At 50.7% G+C, this 21,589-nt stretch overlaps 1 protein-coding gene across 7 annotated transcripts in view; it reads right to left on the bottom strand.

Moving 5' to 3' along the window:
- Positions 1 to 20,878, bottom strand: part of Plekha6 (pleckstrin homology domain containing A6) — a 137,571-nt gene extending 116,693 nt beyond the window's left edge. For 3 of the 7 annotated variants that reach the window (XM_028764613.1, XM_028764615.1, XM_028764612.1), the window contains exons 1-3: positions 20,785 to 20,877; positions 15,335 to 15,411; positions 11,826 to 11,883 (exon numbers count right to left, since the gene is read on the bottom strand). In XM_028764613.1, the coding sequence (XP_028620446.1) occupies positions 11,826 to 11,883; positions 15,335 to 15,411; positions 20,785 to 20,867 (218 nt within the window). In that variant the 5' untranslated portion in view covers positions 20,868 to 20,877. Of the gene's footprint in view, positions 1 to 11,825; positions 11,884 to 15,334; positions 15,412 to 20,784 lie in introns of all 7 variants that reach the window. The other 4 variants (XM_028764617.1, XM_028764618.1, XM_028764611.1 and 1 more) reach the window with 3 other exon arrangements.
- Positions 20,879 to 21,589: the final 711 nt, after the last annotated feature.

Raw genomic sequence — 21,589 nt, 5'->3', positions numbered from 1 at the left:
TCTGCAGTGGATTACAACCTAGGACCCTCTGGTCTGCAGTGGATTACTCCCATCCCAGAGATGAAGACTGTCAGAGGGATTGGAAGAAGAGGAATCTGGATTCTCTGCCTCTCTGTGACTCTAGCAGGTCTCTGAGCACTGCAGCCATCACCCACCAAAACCGCTGTGGCGTCCCTACTACTGTCCTTTCATATCTGCAGCGACATGGCCCCAGGTTGAGATGAGGCAAACAGGCCGACTGCAGTGTCCAGACAGCCCCTGATGCTCATGAGGACCCTGGAAACAGGCAAAATCAAGAAAATGATCTCAACGCCAGAGCCGGGTGGAGCCTAACAAGGTAATTGCTAGCACCTGACTAATTAGAAGCAAATTGGCACTCGCAATTAGAGGTGCATGATCTTCTCAGGTAATGGTAGTCAGACTCAGTAGACAGTGACTTCAGCAATAACAAGAGACTTCACCACGAGCTCTCCGCCAGCTCCCTGAAGAGCAGAGTTTCCGTGCACAAATGAAGCCATAAAGAGCCCGAAAGCCTGGGCCGATGACCTTCTGTCCTACCGGTACAGCTGTCTCCACACTACCTGAATCTGCGCAATAAGGACCAATGGCTACAGGTCTACAGAGATAAACAGGTCACCTCAGAACCAGCTTTCCCAACTGCATTCCCAACAGCCCACCTGTCTGGCTTCTGAGAGATTGCAGAAGAAACACAAATAAGACATTAGTTCTTGCTACTTCTGAAAGGATTTGAAACAATGAAGAAAAACAAATGAACACCATAAAAGAAGTTATAATTTATTCAATGGTGGTTCATGCCATAAAAGTGTATATGCGTGTGCGTGCGAGCGTGCGTGCGAGCGTGCGTGCGTGCGTGCGTGCGTGCGTGTGTGTACACTCCCATTTGTGTATGTATCAGTGTGGAGATGTTGGATGGCTTCTCTATTGCTCTCCACCTTATGTTTTAAGACAGGGTCTCTCCCTGCATCTGAAGCTCAAGGATTGGCTTAGACTTGCTGACCAGCAAGCACCAAGGATCCTCTTGTCTCTCCAGTGCTGATTACAGACACACTGATATGCCCTCCTGCTCCACACAGTAAACACTTTCCTGAGTGAGCCATCTCCAGTCCCCTGCAAGTGTGTTCTTTCTAAGAAAGTTTTATTTTTATTCATTTTTAAATCTGGAGGGTGAGGGGGATCTGGGTAGGTAAACATGAGAGCAGAGCAGGTGCATCTGGAGGTCACGGGTGTCACTCCTGGAGCTGGAGGTCAGTGGCTGTGAACACCTGAAGTCAGGGCTGGGAACTGAATGCCAGTCCTCTGAAAGAGCAGTGCAAGCCCTTAACCACTTAGCCATCCTGCCTGCCATACAAAATGCATTCTCATACAAAACTGCTAAGAATGTAAATAAGTGCTTTTGAATGTAGAATCTGGCAAACTTTATCCAGATATTTTAAAATATGCACTTCTTTTATTTTTAGAAATGTAACCCGAGGGAAAAGAAAACACTTGTTGACAAGTGTAATGATTAGAATATATATATATCATATATGTTATATTTTTTAAATAAAAAGTTTTAAAATAGCTACGTTCAACATAAAGGTGAAAAATTAGAACAAACACAAAATAAAGTATTAAGAAACTACTTTAAAATATTATACAAAAAAGAACATGAGAAATGCTTATATGGCAATGACATACAGCTGGCTCAAAAACTTTAATGGTTTAGGCATAGTAGAACATGCTTTGAATCCCATCTTAGGAGGCAGATGGATATCTATGAGTTTGAGGCCAGCCTGGTCTATATACCAAGTTCCAGGCCAGCCAGGCCCACACAGTGAGACCATGTCTCAAAACAAAAAGACAACAAACAAAAAATGTTATATGTCTGTGTGTTGGCACAACAAATCTACTCATATGTTTGTGAATGAATTATAAAAAGATACACCAGCCAAAATGTTTGAATTAGATACTAAATCTCTTTCCATATTTCCATGTTTAATAACTATTTTAATATAGAATAGAATTTTTAAAGTATAGGCCATCATATAAATTCTGTGTCTTAAGGTTTATCCTAAGGGGGGCATCCTAAATGCCAGGGGAGCAGAGGAGGACTCCCATAAACAAAAATGCACATATTGTGTTTATTTGAAAAAGGAAACTAAAGCTGACAACCTAAACCGTTCAAAATCGGCTGTGTAAAACGCCCGGCACCCACATGCAGACTACAGACAGTGTTTTCAAAAGCAACCCCCCTCCCCCGTTTTTTAAATCCCCGTGTGAAAGAGAAGGCTACATGTTTTGTGATGCTTCAAAGCACCAGAACCAAAGGGTAGAATTGAGGATCTGAATGAGACAGGAGAACATTCCCACCACGCAGGAAGCTGTTATGAGGTAAGGAGTCTGGGGCTGCAGGATTTCTCCAAGGAAGGCAGTCCTAGGCCTCAGTGGGACTTGGAAACAGTCAGGGAGAGACAGGTTCTGAAAGACTTTAAGGAGCATCAGAGATGCACAGCACAAGAGTCTACCTGACACGGTGGAGCCTGGTGGGCAGATGTACAACCTCCCTACTTCCCACTTACTCCCAAAAGAAGTTTGGGTCTGAGAGCATTTAATGAGGAAAACTCATGCCAGCTCTGCCAGCTATGTCAACCTCCTGCTTGGGCCTTGTCCAGCAAGCCAAGCTCTCTCAGCCCAGCTACCTTCCTCCTGCCTTGCCCTGCCCCTGGGGCCAAGCAAATGTCCAGCGACCATCACATGGGCTGCTGAGCAGGCAGTGAGGAAACAGGAGCGTCAACCACAGCCTGCTCAGTGACGCCTCACCCTTGTCTGGGGTGCAGTCCGGGTCAGTCCTAGGAGCTGAGAGCACCTCAGCTGAGCCCACCCCTGGGCAACACTGGGCCTAGATTGAGGAGGGGGGTGTATGACGGCAGCTCAGCCAGGGCAGGCGCCTGGCTCCTAGATTTCCTCAGTAATTACTTCATTTGCAGGAAGAATCCAACTCAATCATCCAGGCAGACACACTAAATGTAATTATCTATGTAATGTGTCCTGCACCATAGCCTCCCTGTGAAAAAGAAAAAGCAGCCGAATTGAGGGGAGGGCGGCCCCTTTGTCTCTAGCCCGCGCAGCATGCCACCAGGATTAATTACATACAGCGCTAACACGTTTATCACCTCGCCACCAATGGGGAAACCAACGGCTTTTAATAATTCATTATCTGCAGCCCAGCACTCTGAGTGGTTGTGCAGAGACACAGAACCCCGCTCCTTTCTGCAAGGAAAGCCAGGCAACTGTGAGGGTGCCCAAGCTGCTCTTACGACCGCTCTGGAAGCACTGCTGCTCCACCTCCACCCCCATCCCCACCCCGACCGCCGACCGCGGCACTGTAACACGGGCGCATCCCTCTATACTAGCACGATGGGCTCGACTTTTGCCCAGGCTAAACTGCAGCTACCCAGAGGTGGATGCTGCAGCTGGACAGTTGCACCCGTAGAATCCTCCCCACTTCCACAGGGCTCAGAAGCCTGGGGTGGGAGGACCACGCCAGCACCTGCAGTGCCCCGCAGCCATCTGGACAGGGGCTCTGGCAGAGGCGTGCCAGCTAGGGCTCCGCCCACGCATGCTGGAGACCTGGCGGCTGAGTGCGCCACTGGAGATGCCAGATGGAGAGCGAGAGGTCTGGAGGGACTTAAGATGAACTGCCCAGTCCCGAAGGCTACATCTCTTGGGACACTTACTGGGGGACATGTCCTTCTTTCTCCCCGCTCCCCTCCTCCCACCACGCTCTATCCCGCCTCTCTTCTGCATCCAGGGTCTCCCACCTCTCACTCTCCAGCCAGACTGGCTTGCAGTCCCAAAAGGACATCTCCCAGTAGCAGCTTTTCTCCTCCTCCTCCTCCTCCTCCTCCTCCTCCTCTTTCCCTTTTCCTCGCCCCTCCCCCTCCCTTGCCTATCTCTGGCCACTTCAACCCCAGACTCCTCACACAATAGCCCAGTCCTGGGGCTCTAAACAGCAGCACTTTGCTTTTAAATCACCAACATGGCATGTTCCACCATCACCCCCCTGCCCACATACCCTTTAGCAGCTACCCACTGAACCGCAGACATCCCCTAAGAAACCAAGAGCCTCTGACCCCTTCCACTGTGGAAGGAGAGCCTCCACCGACCTGAACCTGACCCCTGGACCCTTCCATCTCTCTTCCCTACAAAATTAGAGATGGGGTGGGGCTGCGCCTTGGAGGTTGGCAGCCCCAAAGCTGCCCTCACCCGGGAACGCAATTCAAATGTAATCAATTCAGATGGTGCCGGCCCTTCCTAGGGATTCTGGAGGGGTGAGGTCACAGAAAGGCTATAATTAGCATTCTCTGCATCCATGATCCCTAAGTAAGGCTGCCAAGGCTGAGGATGAAGAAGGCGGTTCACTGCAGTGCACGCAACCTTGTCCTGTGCGGCCAACACCGGCTGCCAGCTCTGCCCCAGCCCAGCCTTCTTTCTCCCACCTCTTAGGTCTGATGCACCTAAACGGACTCACCGGCTGGGCCTCGGAGGTGTGATCCCGCGCTGAGAGCGCTAGGCGCGATTTCGGAGGCACCCCTCCCCCAGCTCGGGCCAGCTGGGGTCCTCCTCCCCCACCCCTGGGGACCCCTTCGGAAGAGCGCGGCTCTGGATCTAATCTGATCTAATCAGTCATCTTCTCGCTGGCAGGTCCCTGGCTCCGGGGAGAGGATGCTGTTGTGGTTACTGCAGGATCCAGCACCTTTCCAAGGCAGAAGCAGCTGGGCATGCTCCATCGGCTCCCGTGGGGATTTCAGGACCACGTGACTCTCCCTCCCCAAGCTGTCACTTAGGATCAGGAGTAAATAGTCCCCTGAAAGGTTTAACTCCATCCACACCAGTGACAAGCTGCTAACCACCCTTGCAACCCTCCCCGCAGAGAAGGGATTGGTGGGCGCAGCCTCCCCAGTCTCCCACAGACAAGACAAGGCTGCCCCCCAGAGGGCATCTGGGCCTGCGTGTTGGTAAGCAGCGTTTTCAGAGTCCTATCACAGGAGACTGCAGAACGCTATTGCCCCTGGACTTGACATTATAGTGGGGCCTCGTGCACTCAGTCTGCTGAGTGGTGGCTTTTCAGCTCTGTGACTACCCCCAAACAGAGAGACCATTTCTGGGTATCAGGAGGTCATTGCTGGGATTCTAGTACTTCTATATCCCTCAACACAATGAATTTAAAGGAAAAACATTAGGAGAGATCTGGGACCCATTTAAAACAAAAACGAAAATGAAAACAAACAAACAAACAAACAACAAAACAGGATCTCATAGTCTTCAACTCAGACTAGACTCCAGTGACCAGTCTGAGGGTGTTAGCCAAATCCTGACCTGTGCTCTTCACTATTGATGGGCAGGGCAGGGAGCTTTAAACAATAAGGTCATTGCCCCATTTCTGCTGTAAATATAGTCAGTGGCCTCCTCCGTCTCTCTCCTCTACTTTTCTTTTCTTTTTTTCTTTTTTTTTTCTTTGCCTCCATTTCTTTCTTTTCACATCTCTCTGGGAAAGAAGCTTCTCTGTGACTGTGGACAAGTGCAGGGGAAACCTTAATTTTACGGCCAGGGTCAAAAAGAAGTGGGAGGGATTTGCTGTTAACTTCCAAGGGTTTTGTCTCTGCCACATCTTGGACCCAAAGCTGGAGATCATACTATTGAGGTCACTTCTGAACATAGAAACATTCCAAAAAGCAAGAATCAATGAATACCTGTAAGATCCCACCCACTTGGTAAGTCTATTGCTATTTGTAAATAAACTGTCTTGATTTAAAAAGAAAAAAAAAGGCAACCTGGCTGAAGATGTTAGCAGAGTTGAGTGCTTATCCAGGACACATGAAATGAAGCCCTGGGAGTTTGCAAACCAGCACCCCATAAGACATGGTATAGGCAAGAAGATCAGAAGCTTAACGATATTTTTGGCTGCTCGATGAGTTCAAGGCCAGTCTGGGCTACATGAGGCTTTGCTGAAAAAAAAAAAAAAATGAGCAAAGCAGAAAAGCATCCTGTCCCTACTCTGAGTCCTGCCACAGTGTGTGAGCATCCGTGTGTGAGCATCCCTGTGTGAGCATTTTTTGTTTTTATCACCTGGAGCACTTTCTTTAAGAAAGAATCTGCTTTAGAAGGAACAAAAGAACACTTCCTTCTCAGCACCCAGGAAGAGATAGATTAGGAAAGTGGAGATAGCCTGGGGAGGTACCTAAGGGACAATCCTTCTCATGCCTGCTCAGGGCAGGGGAGCACATGGCAGCCTAGCTGCTCTCTTGGGAGGGTTTCCCTTCTCTTCCCCTCAGCTAGATGAGCTGCCAGGCTAGTCTTCAATGACTCTCTGGGAAAGCCTCTCAGCTAAAGGGGCAGGGAAGTTGTGAGTAAGGGCCCAGTGCCAGGCCCAGTTCACCTACCCAGCTCTCCAGGACTTGGCAAGAATGCCTGGTACAGGTGGGGCCGAGTCGGCTTCTAGGCAGCCAGAAACGAGGGACCCCTGGGGAGTCACCCTTGAGAAGTTAAGGGAGCAAAATGGGGTTGAGAGAGACCCCAGAATGCAAGAGGGGAAAGGAAAGGGATGAGGACCCCGCTCAAATGCCACACAATCTTTAGGCAGCTGGAGAGGGCAGCCAACAGACAGGCCCGCTGGGCGGGTTTCCTCTTTGGCAGACAGAGAGTGAGAGCTCCAGACAAGGCCCTGGCTCACCCAGAACCCTGAGCCAGAAGCTTCTAGATCACACGAGGGCTCCACGGGGGCATGAGAAGCCAAAGGGATGACTGGGCCGGGCACAATGCCTTCCTGTTGGGGAGCAAAATGGGAGATGGATGAGGGCTTATGGGGCTGGCAAGATGGAAGCAGCAGAGCTGAGAAAGCAAGTATTCCTTGCCAAGTCTAAATCTTTCCTCTGTTAGCCCAGCCGAGAAGCAAACTGCTCCTGAGCAAGGCTGAGGAGGAGGCCTGAGGAAGAAGGATCCGCAGAGAAAGAGCCTCTGTGGTCCTGCCTTCCTGCTCCAGGTCCAATCTCATGTCACTCACTCACGCCTTCAAAGATCATCACTATTATTCACTCCCCGCTGGCTCTGGTGGTCACTAAACTGATGGACTCACTGTCCCTCAGGGCCCACCTGTGCCCCAGAGACTTCACCCATGCTCCTTCACCCAGAGCACACTACCTGAGAATCAGGGAAGAGGCCTGATAGTGACATTGTCAAAAGACTCAGGTTCCAGACTCAGCTCTATCCCTGACTAATGCAGTGCCTTTGGACTGGGCACTTGACCACTGAGCCTCATTTCCCCTCATTTGTAAGTGAGGTTTGTCTGCAGCACAGATCACCCCTTGCCTTCTCTGCTGTCTGGAGTGACATCTGCCTTGCTTGAGACAAAGCTGATGGGAACTTCTGTCCTGTGGCTGTCCTCTATCCTGGCCAAAGGTCAGCAGAACAGTTTTGGTAGCTTCACCTTAGGGCCTAGAGGACCTTCTCTGGTGACCCACAGGTTGTGAGTCTGTCTGGACTCTTGGTGACCTGCACTGCCTCTAGGAAAGTAGTGTCAGAGCTTCATCATCCAGCTCCTGAGCATCTGTGGGTGGAGCCCTGGCTTTGGTATCTCTGCCTTTCAGCAACCCCTGGAGTGGCCTGAGCGGCTCCTGGATGTACCAGAGGTCCAAGTAGGTGTCTAGCTGCTTGCTTGGCACCTTACTGCAGAAACTGTTCAGACCAGAACAGGAAGGAGTGCTAGAGCTGGGTGTGGCCCCCGGGGTGGGGGGGAGCAGCAAGTGTTATCGGGGTGTGGTTCTATAATCCACCTCTCTGCCATGTTTCCTGCCTGGACAACTCTATAGGGAGAGGCACTCTTAAAGACAGAAGGGACCGGTTCCACAACAGATTGCCTGTGCAGGAAGCAAAAGACTAGGCTCAGATCTCTTATTGGCTAGGAATTGCTTTTACATAGCTGGCTCATAAGTCTCAGAAAACCCTCAGATCCACAGTGACAGAACTGCAGTAAGAAAGGGTCAAGATGGCTCCCAGTTCCTGGCAAGTGATACAGTGGGTCACCACGCAAATCCTTTGGAAGGCATGGTCTTTGGACCATGTGTGCTCTGCTGCCCTCTCGTGGATTAGAGCGGTAAGTGCATACAGGCCACAACGAGCTACAAGCACCTAGTCTCTATTAAGGATCAGGCTTAATGAGATACAGTTATCATACTTGTTAAATACCCAGCCCAGCAAATGTGAAATGTGACTCCCCATGCTAAAAGAAACATCACCCCCAAATTATCCTGACATCTGATTTTTTAAAAAAATCACTTCTTGGGGTCTATGTGTGGAGTCATCACAGTCCCTTTACCTCCCAACCAAACGTCAGAAGCCTTGGTGAGGATGAATTACTCATGGAAAATAATGCATTCAGAATCCGTTCGTTCACTGACATGCTCATTGGGTGAGGGGTATGAAGCCCTAGGAACCAAGGATGCTGAGCACAGCTGTGTTAGCTTGGTAAGAACACAGCAGAGAAATCACCCACAGCAACTGCCTCCACATTGGGTTTCTATATGTTTTTAGACATCTCAGTTTTCCTGTTATTTGCTAAAACAGAGATGACGGAGTCTCACTTACCAAGGGATTAAATGAGGTAATGCAGTAAAGTCCTGAGTTCTGAGAGTGGTTCCTACTTTTACAAGTTGGGGGTAGAAGGTGGGGAGGCAATCTTGCAGTATTCCAACCCAGGGAGCAAGAAGACCACCAGAAAGATCTAGGGAGGGATGAACTCAGATGTGGCTCCAGGGATACTGGAGCAGCCAATGAGACAGGGGGAGTGTCTGGTGGGCAGAGGGGAGAGGGAAGGGAAGATGAGGCTCTCTGTTGTGGTGTTCTGCTCCTAAGAGGGAGGCAGAGAAAACAGTTCATGTGAGCACACACTGAACCGAGAGGCTCTGGTGAAGGTCACAGACGGGCAGCTGCAGCAGTAATTAATTTTGTCCCTATTTATATTCCATTTTCCCGCCCACACACCTATTTCAGTAAATGCCGGGTTCCTATAACATATTGGAAAGATTCTAGGATAACAGAAAACAGCGTGAGCAGAAACTGTGCTCAGGGATTACCCAGCAACAGAATACTACCAAAAAGTAAACACACTGGCTCGAGGCTTGGCAGTGCTGTGCCTAGCATGGGTTTTGGCCCCAGTACCACAGAAGAACCAATTGACAAGTAGAAGCCAGAGACCTGGATATAGAAGGAAGAGAAGGTGCTCTGGGCACAGGGAACACTACATGCAAAAGCCTTTCATGGGTCTGGGTTTGAGATGAAAGAGGCAAAGAGGGGCTGGAGAGATGGCTTAGCAGTTAAGAGCACTGACTGCTCTTCCAGAGGTCCTGAGTTCAATTCCCAGCACCCACATGGTAGCTCACAACCATCTGTAATGGGATCTGATGCCCTCTTCTGGTGTGTCTGAAGATACCAACAGTATACTCACACTAAATAAATAAAATCTAAAAAAGAAAGAAAAGAAGGAAGAAAGGAAGGAAGGCAGGAAGGAAGGAAGGAAGGAAGGAAGGAAGAGAAGTGAGTGTCAGGTTGGGGCAATAATGGGAGAGAAGGTCGCAGAAGGTCACAGAGGTGGGCGCATGTATGCTCCCTGGAATGCATAGGCTCTCTTGGCTGTGCAGCTGCCTCTCCAGCCCCTGAGCAGTAGATGTGAAGATGAGGAGGATGGTTTCGATAAAGCAGCACGACAGTGTTCAGTAAACAAACTCAGCAACTGAATGTTTACCAAAACTATCAAGATGATGTTCAGAAGACTGAGAAATTCAGAAAGTGTTTATGTCAAGCAAGGGCTGGGCGTGCCCTTGCAGAGAGTCAGCTGTGGAGCCATGTGACAACAGAGCGGTTTCCAAATAGGTCATGTGCAAAAAGACTTTATTTTTAACTGTAAAAATATGGCTAACACCGCAGGGCAGGGTGGGGTGTGCTTTTACTCCCCACATTTGGAAGGCAGAGGCAGGTGAAACTCTAGGAGGTCTAGGTAGCAAGTTCCAGACCAGTCAGGGCTAAATAATGAGATCTGGTCTCAAGAAAGGGGTATGGGGCCGGGCGGTGGTGACACACGCCTTTAATCCCAGCACTTGGGAGGCAGAAGCAGGCGGATTTCTGAGTTCGAGAGTTCGAGGCTAGCCTGGTCTACAGAGTGAGTTCCAGGACAGCCAGGGCTACACAGAGAAACCCTGTCTCGAAAAACCAAAAATAAATAAATAAATAAATAAATAAATAAATAAATAAATAAATTTAAGAAAGAAAGAAAGAAAGAGAAAGAAAGAAAGAAAGAAAGAAAGAAAGAAAGAAAGAAAGAAAGAAAGAAAGAAAGAAAGAGAGGGGTATGGGGAGGGTAGAGGGATAGCTTAGCAGTTAGGAACAGGACCCAGGTTCGATTCCCAGCACCCACATGGTTGCTGGCAACCACCTGTAACTCCAATACTGGGGGATTCATCCTCTCCTGGGGAGATGTGACCTCTGGTGGTACTGCACACATGTACTGCACAGACATACATGCAAGAAAAACACCCATACTCATAAAGTAAATAAATATTATATATATGGTTAATAACCAAGCTGATGTCCATGCTGAGTAGTTCTGATGCAGGGATTGAGAATTTAGAAACATGACACCTAGTTGTCCTTAAAAATAGGCATTTTATAATAACAACAATAATAATAATGCTTATTATTATTATTATTGTTGTTGTACTGAACCTCACGAATGCTAAACAAGTACTTACTACTGAGTTGTATCTCCAGCCTGTTTTCACTTAGGTCTCCCTAAGTTACCCAGGCTGGCCTAGAACTTACTATGCAGCCTGGGTGGACCTTCAATTTAGCATCCTGCTTCCTGTCTCCTGAGTACTTCTGATAACAGACCAGCACTGCCAGGCCCTGATAGAGATGAAGATTTCAAACAAAAAAGCACTAAGACTGGCACCTTCCTCTCTAGAAACTATGGCTATCTCTGGCAGAGTCAGTACTTCAGCACCAGGGAAATGGGCATCAGGACTCTGTGGAGGCTGCAGAGTCTGGTGGTGGTACAGGCTTGGGCACAGAGTTCCACTTCTGGCAAGAAGCTAGAACTGACCTTTCAGGGACAGACAGAAAGACAGTGAGTTTCAGCAGAAGGAAAGGAACCCAAGTATGTGCCTGTGGCCTCCAAAGCTGGAAGTGTCGCATCCTCTGCTTGGCTGCTTCTAGCCAGGAAGTTTCCCAAGGCCTACCCTCAGCCACCCCAGACTCAAGACTCATTATTCATATGAGCTGGCCAACCACTTAGAGGAAAGAAAGCACCCCACATCCCAAGGGCCACAGAGGCCCCATCCAGAAGAACAAGAGCAGCTGGGCCTGGCCTTGCCACTGCCAGCCTATTTGTTCCCAAGAAGTCGCCCCCCCCCACCAACATTCTGTACCCCACTTCACATCTCTTTTTCCTTTTAACTCTTGCCTGGTACTTCAGTGACAGTCTCCCCAACAGGCAAGAGCCAGTTGTTCTGCTGGTTTGGTTCAGCTCAGCCCAGCACTCCATGGATCCTACCCCAGATACCTTTCAGTGACTCAGCCTAGTGACCCTTAGGCCAACAGACACATGCTGCTGTCTACCTGGTGCTTCTCAGTGCCTCTAGGCCATCCACAGACCCAGCGGCTACACCCTGCATGATATGCCAGGTCCTTTAACCACCTCCACTCCCTAGGAGGCATCTGTGACTGGGACAAAAGCCAGGCCAAAGGTGAGGTTAAAAAGAAAACCATCTACTCACTTGATGAAGTATACAGCTCCTTCCGGGGTAGAATCCATCTCCCAACCCTTAGGCAAACCTGCAAGGAAGTGAAATCACAAGCTGAAGAGTCCTGGATACAGATACTTGACTTGCCTCAATCCAGAATCCTGGGGCCTGGAATGGCAGAAAAACTCCAGGGGAAGCCACAGTCCAAGTGGCCACTCCACCTTTCCCTCCATTATTTCCAGCATCTAAGTCTTCATCAAATGAGTACAAAGATGAAGGCAACAAAATGAATCACTGCTTGGTGCCCTTCCTCACTTATCCCACAAACCTCTTCTGAGCATCTGGGCCAGGTCCAGAGGCAGACCCTGAGACACATCAGGAAACCACAGACACTCATCCTCTATGGGTCCTCAGGGTCCTCTGAACCCCTCATCACAGAAGTCAAGGCTGGTGCTGAGAGCTTGTGATTCACCCAAGATTTACAGGTCCTTAGCACCCAGGGTTTAATAAGGATACAAGACTCTGAATCCCAGAAGGACCTCCAGACTGCTGCTTTGCCACAAGGCACTAAGGACCTGGGGAACAGGTCCCAGAAAACAAGAGACTGGCTTGTGAATTTCAATAGCATCTTTGAAAGAAAGTATCCAAGAGAAGCTCCAAGAGGACACTGGCAGAATCTCAGAGTGACAAGGGTTGAATCACTGAGGAAAATAACCTTGGCCAGGACTGTGGACCCAGTACTGCCACACCAGAGAGCCTGGTTAGGTCCTGACTTGCCTGATGTCTTAGGGTTTCTATTGCTGTAACGAAACACCATGACCAAAGCAACTCAGGAAAGAAAGGGTTTATTCAACTTACACTTCCAAACCACTGTTCATCACCAAAGGAAGTCAGGACAGGAATTCAAACAGGACAGGAACCTGGAGGCAGGAGCTGATGCAGAGGCCATACTGGCTTGCTCATCATAGCTTGCTCAGCCTGCTTTCTTATAGAATCCTAGACCACATGTCTAGGGATGACACGACCCACAATGGGCTGGACCCTCTGACGTCAACCACTAATTAAGAGAATGCCCTACAGGCTTGCCTACAGCCCAGTCTTATGGAGACGTTTCCTTAACTGAGGCTTCCTCCTCTCAGATGACTCTAGCTTGTGTCAAGTTGACAGAAAACTAGTCAGCATGCCTGCTCATTCCACCAAAATAAACACTCTAGCCAAGTCCCACTTTCTCAGCACAGAGATCCCCCAGCCCGTGGGAGAGAACTTTGAGAAAATCTACATCGCCAGGACTGGTGATCATTCCTCCTACAGGGAGCGGACGCCCCCAAGCCGATGTATTGAGAAATGAGAGATGATTCTCTTGGCACCCATTCCTTCCCTTTTGCTCAGTTGAAACACATGCCTTGGGCAGGCGGTCACAAGACACAGCCACCCTGTTAGTCTGAGTGTGCCATCGCCTTGCCACCTGCTTTGGGTTACACACTGCAGAGAAAAGAGCCTGAGTTTGGAAGAGTGGCTGGCCCAGTTTCGAGCCATCATTTTATCCATGTGTATTTGTGAAGAGCCTGTTCATCCATCGTTGCTGCTGTTTCAGTAGAACAAGGCAGCCAAGCTCAGCTCCTGATCCCCTAGAACCCTCACCCTCACCCTCACCCTCACCCTCACCCTACCTAACCTAAGAAATAGCGTCTCAGCAGCTGCCACTTAGTGGACTGTCCCTTCTCAGGTACGTGTGGCACCTCTACTAGTGGATCTAAGGTACCATATGAACTGGGTCTCAGACCAAGAAGGAAACTGAGGCCCAGATAGGTTAGTCAACTTGCTTAAGGTCACACAGGATGTGTCTGGGCTGGAATGTGAGTGTTGGTCTGCCACCTCCAGAGCCTACACTCTTGCCTCTGTGTGGCTCCATAAATGCTTCTTGTTCCCCTGTGTCCCCGTGCGAGGACGCTCCCATTCAGAAGGGTGTGGGTTGGCAGCCTCCCCGAGTAGAGGGATCCCCATTGGGTCAGAATCATAAATAATCCTGCCACTGTGATGTGCTGGGAAAGAGGCCAGTGTGGTTTCTGTCCTCTGCCTCTGCTAGCAACTTCCCTCCACACTGCCCTCTCTGCCTGGGCAACACCAAGAGCGCTTATGTTCCTGTCCAGGCGGAGTGCCCACTCAGGCAGCTGCCCTCCCGGCAAGCTTCAGGGGCATCTTAACTCCTTCCCAGCCTTGGATAACCAGTCAGTAGAAGCCAAAATGGAAAGAATTGCCTCCCCAGGCTCTTTAGAACCTTCCAAATCCTACCTAGGGCAACGCTGCTCTCAACAGGAGCAGGCCTTGCACCAGGACATCCAGTCAACAGAAGAAGCCAGCTGTAAAGTGGTGGCAGGGGTCTCATTTCACTTGAGATGGAGATGAGACAGTGGCAACCACAAATCCTTCCTGTGGTGCCAGCTTTCTTGCATGGAGGTTGCCTCTACCTTGAAAGGTTCATAATCCTCTCCCATCTACAGAGATGCAAAGACCAAGTTCCAGAAGAAGCAAGCCCCTGCCCATGACCACACTGGTGGCAAGGAGCGCCAACATTGGAACTAGGTCTCTGCATCTCTGAATGCGCATTTTGCCATGACCCCACTTCACTTATTAGCCAGGTGGCCTGGAGCCAAATACTTCCTCTCTGCTCTTCATTTTCCTCCCCTAAAATGCAAGGGTTGAACTCCACGGTCCCTGAAGCCTCTTTCAGCTCTGTACTGTGATTCCAGCCCAGATCTAAATGAAGCAGGCACTGGGCAAGTGAAACCCTTAACCCAGAGAGTCCAGTAGATCTGTGTCCTGTGAGGAACCCCAAGGCTGGTGTCTGGGCCTGGTACAGGCTGTAAAGGGCCAGAGACTGTCCCACAATGCTGTTCACATAGCTCTCCTTCCTGGCCTCTCATCCTAGAGAAAGGCCTTCCATTCCCTCCAGGCCTTCTGATTCCTAGGGTTCTTTACCCCTGTAACCCCAACAAGTCTTTCTCTGCCTGTTTCTTGTGTGTCACTGGCCTGTACACATCCCACGTCCCCCACTAGCCTAGGAAGTCTAAGAGAGCAAGAAGGAAACCCGTGTTAGCCTTGGCCTCTTCTTCCACAACTGAAGGAGTTGCACCAGCCACCAAGGGCTATTTGCATTTAAATTGATTAAAATTACTTCCAGGCCACTGTAGACTAACCACATTCCCCTTGCTTGCTAGCACACATGGCTCAGGGCAGCTGTATTAAGCAGCAGAGGTGGGAAACGGTCCAACCTTGCATGCAGCACAGGGTTGGGTTCTGCCCAGTCCAAGAGTGTCTGGATTCCGGCAACCTTCAGGTTGATCTGTCCTCTAAGGTCTGTCCTGATACTGATGGTAAAGAAGATCCCTTAGAGGTGTTCTGGACTATTCCCCAGGGACCATCCAGAGGCTGGGGTGAATCTACTCATAGCAAAGAAGTCAAAGCAGGTCTGGGGCCAAGGGTTTCCATGACCACCTCAAGCTCCTCATCAACTGTAAAGGCAGGGGCAGGTGACTCCTTACCTGGGCCGGTGGAGTGTCCACTCTGGATGGGTGAGTCTGTACCAGGGTGCACCCAGCTAGTTGACTTCTCCTCATCACTATGGAAGAAGCAATAAGGGTGGGTCAGGTTCCCAAACAGCTTCCTAGAGCAGAGCCCTCACCCACCTGAGATGGCCACGCCTACATTGCCATGCCGTCTTGTATTCATGCGTGTGCAAAGGCAACTCTGAAGTGTCAGAGGTAAGCAACATCTAATCCCTGGCCTTGAGGAATACACCATCCCAGCAGGAAAGCAGACACACACGGACAGCGTGCTATGAAGCAGCGATACACAGAATCCAGGCTGCAGACACAGTGCCACAGTGGACGGAATGCCCCTGCCCGCGGTGGAGCACGAAGAGGGGGCAGGGCCTCAGGTGGCTGAGAGGTGGTCACTGCGGGGGGTTTGGTGCTATTCATTTACAATCACAGCATTCCCTCCATGTAGGAATCTGACAGAAAGTTGGGGGGGGGAGGGTTTGCACACCTTTAACCCCAGCACTTGGAGGCAGAGGCAAACAGTCTCTGTGAGTTGGAGGCCAGCCTGGTCTACATATTGAGTTCCAGGTCAGCCAAGGTTTCATAGCATTTTTTAAATACTACCTCAAAAAAGAAGAAGAAAAAGAAGAAGGAGAAGGAGGAGAAGGAGAAGAAGAGGAGGAGGAGAGAAGGAGGAGGAAGAGGAGGAGGAGGAGGAGGAAGAGGAGGAGGAAGACAAAAAAGAAAAGAAAAAGAAAGAAAAAGAAAAAAGCTAAAAAAAAAAAAAGGTTGAGGACAGATCTGTGGTAGAGAGATGCTATATGCATGCACATGGCCCTCGGTTCCACCCCTAGTACCAAAAAAAGGAGGGGAAAAAAGACAGATTTTGAATCCAAGGTTCAGAGAACGTATGTAACTTACCCAGGTCACACCAAAAAGTGAGGACCTGTCCACCCCTCAACCCCAATCTGAGGACAAAAGAGCTCATCGCTTTTCTTCAACCCCACCATCCAACGGACACTAATGCTTCCAGATGTGTCCTAACAGGGAGGTGCTGCCTGCCAGTCTTGGCCATTTCAGGACGGACAGGGATGGGGCTGGCATTTCCAGATGGCCCGAGCTTTAGGGTGGGGCTTGAGACTCCACTCCACTCAGTGTCTCTAATAAGCGACATGCATAAGATCTACAGAATCTACCCGATTTTTACTGTAGCAAGACTTATAAGAAATTGTATGCGTGTAAAAACCAATGCTCTGATATATGTGCAGAACACCTTGAAAACTGCCACCAGATCAGAATATTGAACCCTGCCCCCCCCCACCCTTTGTGCCCCTTAGCACTTCCTGACTCCCCCCCCCCCCGCCCTGACTACCCTCCTAGCTCTTCCTATCTTGCCCCCTTCCAGCCACACCCATCTGCTTTGCATATTCATTATCGAGTTTCTCAGTTACACAGAAGGAACCGTATGAGCCAGACTCCTCTATCTTAACTTCCTTCCCCCTTCCATTCTTTCTTCCACACTGCAGGGTTAGTCATTCCTGACTAGCCCTTCCTGAATGGCAACGTGAAGGATTCACCATGGCCCATGGGATGGGACATACAGGTCGTTCTCGGCGTGGGCCAGTACAAACAGAGCCACTGCTCACATCCGTGGGCTGTGAGGGGGGGTGTGCCCTTTTGCTTTTTCTTTTGACTTTATTAATTTTTCTTTGAGGCTGGACACCTGCTGCACACAGAGACTTTCCAGCTGGCCCATCCCTCTGTCGAGCAGAGAAGAAACAAAGCCGCGGTTCTCGTGACCTCTGCACCCTGGAGCCACCGAGAGCTCTAAGAGATAGTCTCTAACAGTGGGCCTGGGTCCCGGTTTAGTGCCGGCTAGAAGCCAGAAAGGAAGGCCAGGAATGAAAAAGGCTTGAGGCAGCAGTGTCCTTAGCCTCTTATGCTGCCCTGACCCTCTCTCATCTCCCCCAGTTCCCCTCCGCCTCCACCTCACCCAGATGCCGGGGATAGCCCAGTAACAGGATGACGTTCTACCACAGGCTTCAGCTCCCTCTGCTTACCTCTTACTAACCTCTCTCTCCTTGTCAGCCAGGCCCAAAATAAGGCGGCTGGAGGTTGCCTGGCCTTAGCATTCATGGGGAAGCTCGGCCTGGGAGGGCTGGTGTCACTACAAATCCAGTCTCCAGGAAGAACTATTTCCTTCATCAGGGTTATCTGTGGGTGTCCAGTCTAGTTCTAGTGCCTTCCCACCAGCCTTGAGTCCCAGCCTGCCTCTCCTACCTACCTACTCCACCGCACTCTCTAGAGCCCTTAATTGAAAAAAAAAAATAGTCAAAACCGAAAAAAAAAATAGTCAAAACCATCAGGTTTCTGCATATCTGCCCTACCCTCGAGTGGGCAAGCGGACTCAGCTCCTTGGCTGTTCCTTCATTCTTGTCTCTACATTGGAGAGGGGGCAGCCATCTCTCCTCTGAAGTGAACACTCTGCCTGGGCTATCTGCCTACACTTCTGTCTCCTGTCTCTTATAGACCTTCATTCTACCTAGTGTCTGGGCTCAAATCGTGGACTGCATCTCCCCGTGGCATGTAGAACCTTCCTCTGCATTCCTGTCTGGGTCTCAGATGGGCACAATTCCCTGTCTCCCTCTCAGGGTCACCTCCCCTCCAACTTGTACTCTACATCCTTCCTACCTTCCCTCAAGCCAGCATCCCTTCCAGAAGCGAGCCTCTTCTGCTCCCTGTTTCTTGGCCTCCTGCTCACCAGTTCTGCATTATTCTAGTTTCTGTTCCCAGGCCCCTGAAGCCACTTTCCACTAAGGATACAGTCTCACATTCCTGAGTGTGGTTGCCATTTCCTAACCTTTGGCTTTTCTGCTGTGCTGACCACTGCTGGCCACCCCTTCCTGATTCCTTCTCAAGCTCCCCCGTCTTCTCTCCTCTCTAATCCTGGTGCTGCTTACCTCTGACCGCCTTGGTCTCATTCCCATCCTGGCCTATCTTTCTCTACTCTCTCCTTAAATACTGATGCTGCCCAGTGACCCTCCTGTCACCTCACTAAAATGGCAGGTAGTGTAGCCAGCTACTTTAAAACCTTGTAGATGACACACAGGGACCTCAAGTTCAACATTTCACCACTGAACTTATCCTCACCCCTAAGTCAGGCTTCTAGTCTTGATTCTCATCAAACTCGAGTGGGACGCTGTGGGGAGATGCCTCTTCCCTTTCTCCATTCAGCCCCACTCCTGATCCTCTCCCCAGAGACACCCCTGCTCTCCCACCCTTTCCTCTCCATTCTCCCCAGAGCTATCTCAGGCTTCCTGGTTTCACGGTGGCTTCTTAACTGTGTTCTATTCTGGAGCCCCTGCCCTGCCCCATCCCAACCCACCCCTCACAGCAGCTGGAGGGATCCTCCTGGATGCAGATCCTACAACAAGCCCTGGGGTAAAGTCTCCTATGGCTTTCTGTCTCTTGCCAGATAGAGTCCTCATCTAACATCTTGGGCCTTCCTCACGCTGCTCACCCCTGCTTTTCTGTCTTTTTTTTCCGCTGCAACCTACAAAGCTTCCACTTTCACTGTGATGCAAGGGGGTTCTAGGTACCTTTGCCTCAAGCCCACCCTACCTTCCTTACAAGACCTCTTGCTGCCCAAGGTCGCTATACTCTTCCCCTCCCCTTTAGCGTCTGTCCAGCTCTTAGCCTTTGGATAGCCTCTCTAGCCTCCCTTCCAGGTCTTAATTTTCTTCCTAGGTCCCATAGTCAGCATCACACAAGCAAAAGCCTCCCAGGATGCATTGTGTTGTTCTGCACCTTCTCCCACCACCTTAAAGGTAGCTTACCAGTTTTATTTTCATGTTGCAGGCTAGAGTGAACGCTCAGTGTCTAGACCAGGGAGTGAGAGGAAAGAACAGGAAGAGATGGGAAGCAAACTCAAAGCCATCAGGAGCTCTTGGGAATTCAGACTATCAAGCTGCCTCTGCTCCAAATAAGAATGGTGTTGAGTTGGGGGACCCCAGGAATCAGTCTCTTTTTTGTTTGTTTTTGGTTCGTTTTGCTTTATGTAACCTCGGCTGGCCTGGAAGTCAAAGATCCAACTGGCTCTGCCACCAGACTGCTGGGATTGAAGGTGTGCCACCATACTCAGCCCTGAATCGGCCTTTTAGGTAAACTCCTTGGACGATTTCTTATTTTAGTTCTGTATTTATTTTTGAGGCAGAGGTTCATTAGGTTGCTCAGCTTGCTCTCCAGGAACTCTCAGGTCAAGTGATCCCCCTGCCTCAGCCTCCCGAGTAGCTGGGAACACAGGCACACTCAACTACACTTAACCTTGATGGTTCTTAAGGGTTTTGAAGGCTCAACCCACTGAGGGAAGGGACTCTGATTTTAATCATGGAGAAGTTCTGGTATTTGGGATCCTGACCCCGGGCCAAGAACTTTGGTGATGTTACAGCTAAGACAATATAATTCAGCATCAATTATGATAAATAGTGGTGATAATAACCGAAGAAAGTGCCATACAAGCATGGAAACAGAAACCCCAAACCACGACCATGGATGGGGGGAGCCCCTGCAACAGAGAAAGTGGGCTTAGACTCAGGCTGCCATGATTGACAATCCGTCCCATCTCAGACAAATACTTTACATCTCTCCAGACCTTAGGTCTGTGGAGACAGCCCAGGGGCCGCTTCTAGCTTCTCCTCAGCTCTAATGTTTTCTGAGTGGCTATCTTGAGGAAGAGGAAGCTTGTCAAGTGTGGGAACTGTCCAAACTGCTGTGCTATATACGCTTGCTATATCATTGGGAGATTTCTTTCCTGGCAAAAGATGACTGTAAGAGAAGCCAGCCAAAAAGAGGACCAAACAGGGCCACTTTGCTATAATGAGATTATGCCACAGCCATTTGGTTTATGGATTTAATAGAACGGCGCTAATTTATCACTGAGAGCAGCAAAGCCTCCCCCTAAAGAATTCTTCAAGCCTAAGGCTTTCTTCTGCCTCCTGATCACAGACCCAGGAAGCAGCAGACAGGGGGAGGAGCTGCGGGAGTCCGCAGTGAGCAGGTGGGAGAGGCAGGGACTCCTAATATGCTGTCAGTTTGCCCAAGTCTGGAGGAAAGAGGTCGCCTGGCCTCATCTAATGTACGAGCTGGAAGAACTCCTTGCTGCAGGGTGCGGTGATCAGGAAAGAGGCTCAAGGCCACCTCGCCTGCCCTGCCTCTCCAGCTCAGGGAAGGAAGCCTGTGAGCCTTCCTGGACTTTGCCCCACTGAGGAAAAGGCGGGAGTCACATTCAAACAGGTATCTTGATAAACTTATTAGTCAGCCACCCCCTCCCTCCACCACTACCCCCAGCCTGACCCCCAGCCACGCCACCTTTCAAGTCAAACAACTTTAAAGAAAAAAGTGGAAACGGGGTGGGTTGGGAAGGGGTGGGGGCGGCGAGAAAGAGCCCTACATACTTGATGAAGAAGATTCTCCCGCCGCGGTCCACTCCGTAGGTCCATCGGCCTGGCAGGTCCAGCCAGTCGATCTCATCGGCCATCTCGGTGTCCCCGCAGCCCCTCTGGCTCTCCGCGCCCGCCCCCCGCGCCAGGCTGGCGCCCCCACTTTCTGCGCCTCCTAGAGGCGGCGATGGGGGAGGGGGTCCGGTGTGGTCCGGGCGCACCTCCGGGTTCCCCCGGCGGTGACTCCGGCCTCCCGCGAAAGGCGAGCTGGCCGACAGCCGGAGACGGGCGGGCACTTCACCCAGGAGGGGTTCGGTCCCAGACACCTCCTGCCCCCTCTGCGCCCCGGAGCTCCTCTTCGGACCGGCTCCTGAAGTTCAGTGCCGGGCAATTAGCGTGGTGAGTAATTAGGAGGCTCCTGCCGCCGCGGCTGCTAACGGGCAGCGCCGGCCTCCGTCCGCTCCCGCCAGCCGGCGCGGCGGGGAGAGGCTCCCCCGGAGCCCGCAGGTTGCGCCGAGGTGCGCCCCAGCTCGCTGCTCCGAGCCTGCTCTTGAACTGGAGGCGGGGCCTGGCTGCGCCGCCGAGGACACTTCCCAGCCCCGGGATGCGCCCGCAGCCCGGCGTGGCCAGGGAAGCAGGCGCCGAGGGCGAGCCTCGAGTCACGCACGGCGCAGAAAGGGGGAAGTGATAACAGCACTTCAGTTAGTGGGAGGTTAGTGCAGGAACAAAGGTCGAACGCGGGAAGGGTGGCGCGGCCGAGTGCAGCCAGGGATCTAGGAGGCCCTTAAGCCAAGTTGCCAACCTAACTAGTTCAGCTAGT

The sequence above is a fragment of the Grammomys surdaster genome, unplaced genomic scaffold (assembly GCF_004785775.1).
Source record: "Grammomys surdaster isolate TR1022 unplaced genomic scaffold, NIH_TR_1.0 145, whole genome shotgun sequence".
NCBI classification, from domain to species: Eukaryota; Metazoa; Chordata; class Mammalia; order Rodentia; family Muridae; genus Grammomys; species Grammomys surdaster.
The sequence above is the reverse complement of the archived record's forward strand: the minus strand, read 5'-3'. Positions and strand labels throughout refer to the sequence as shown.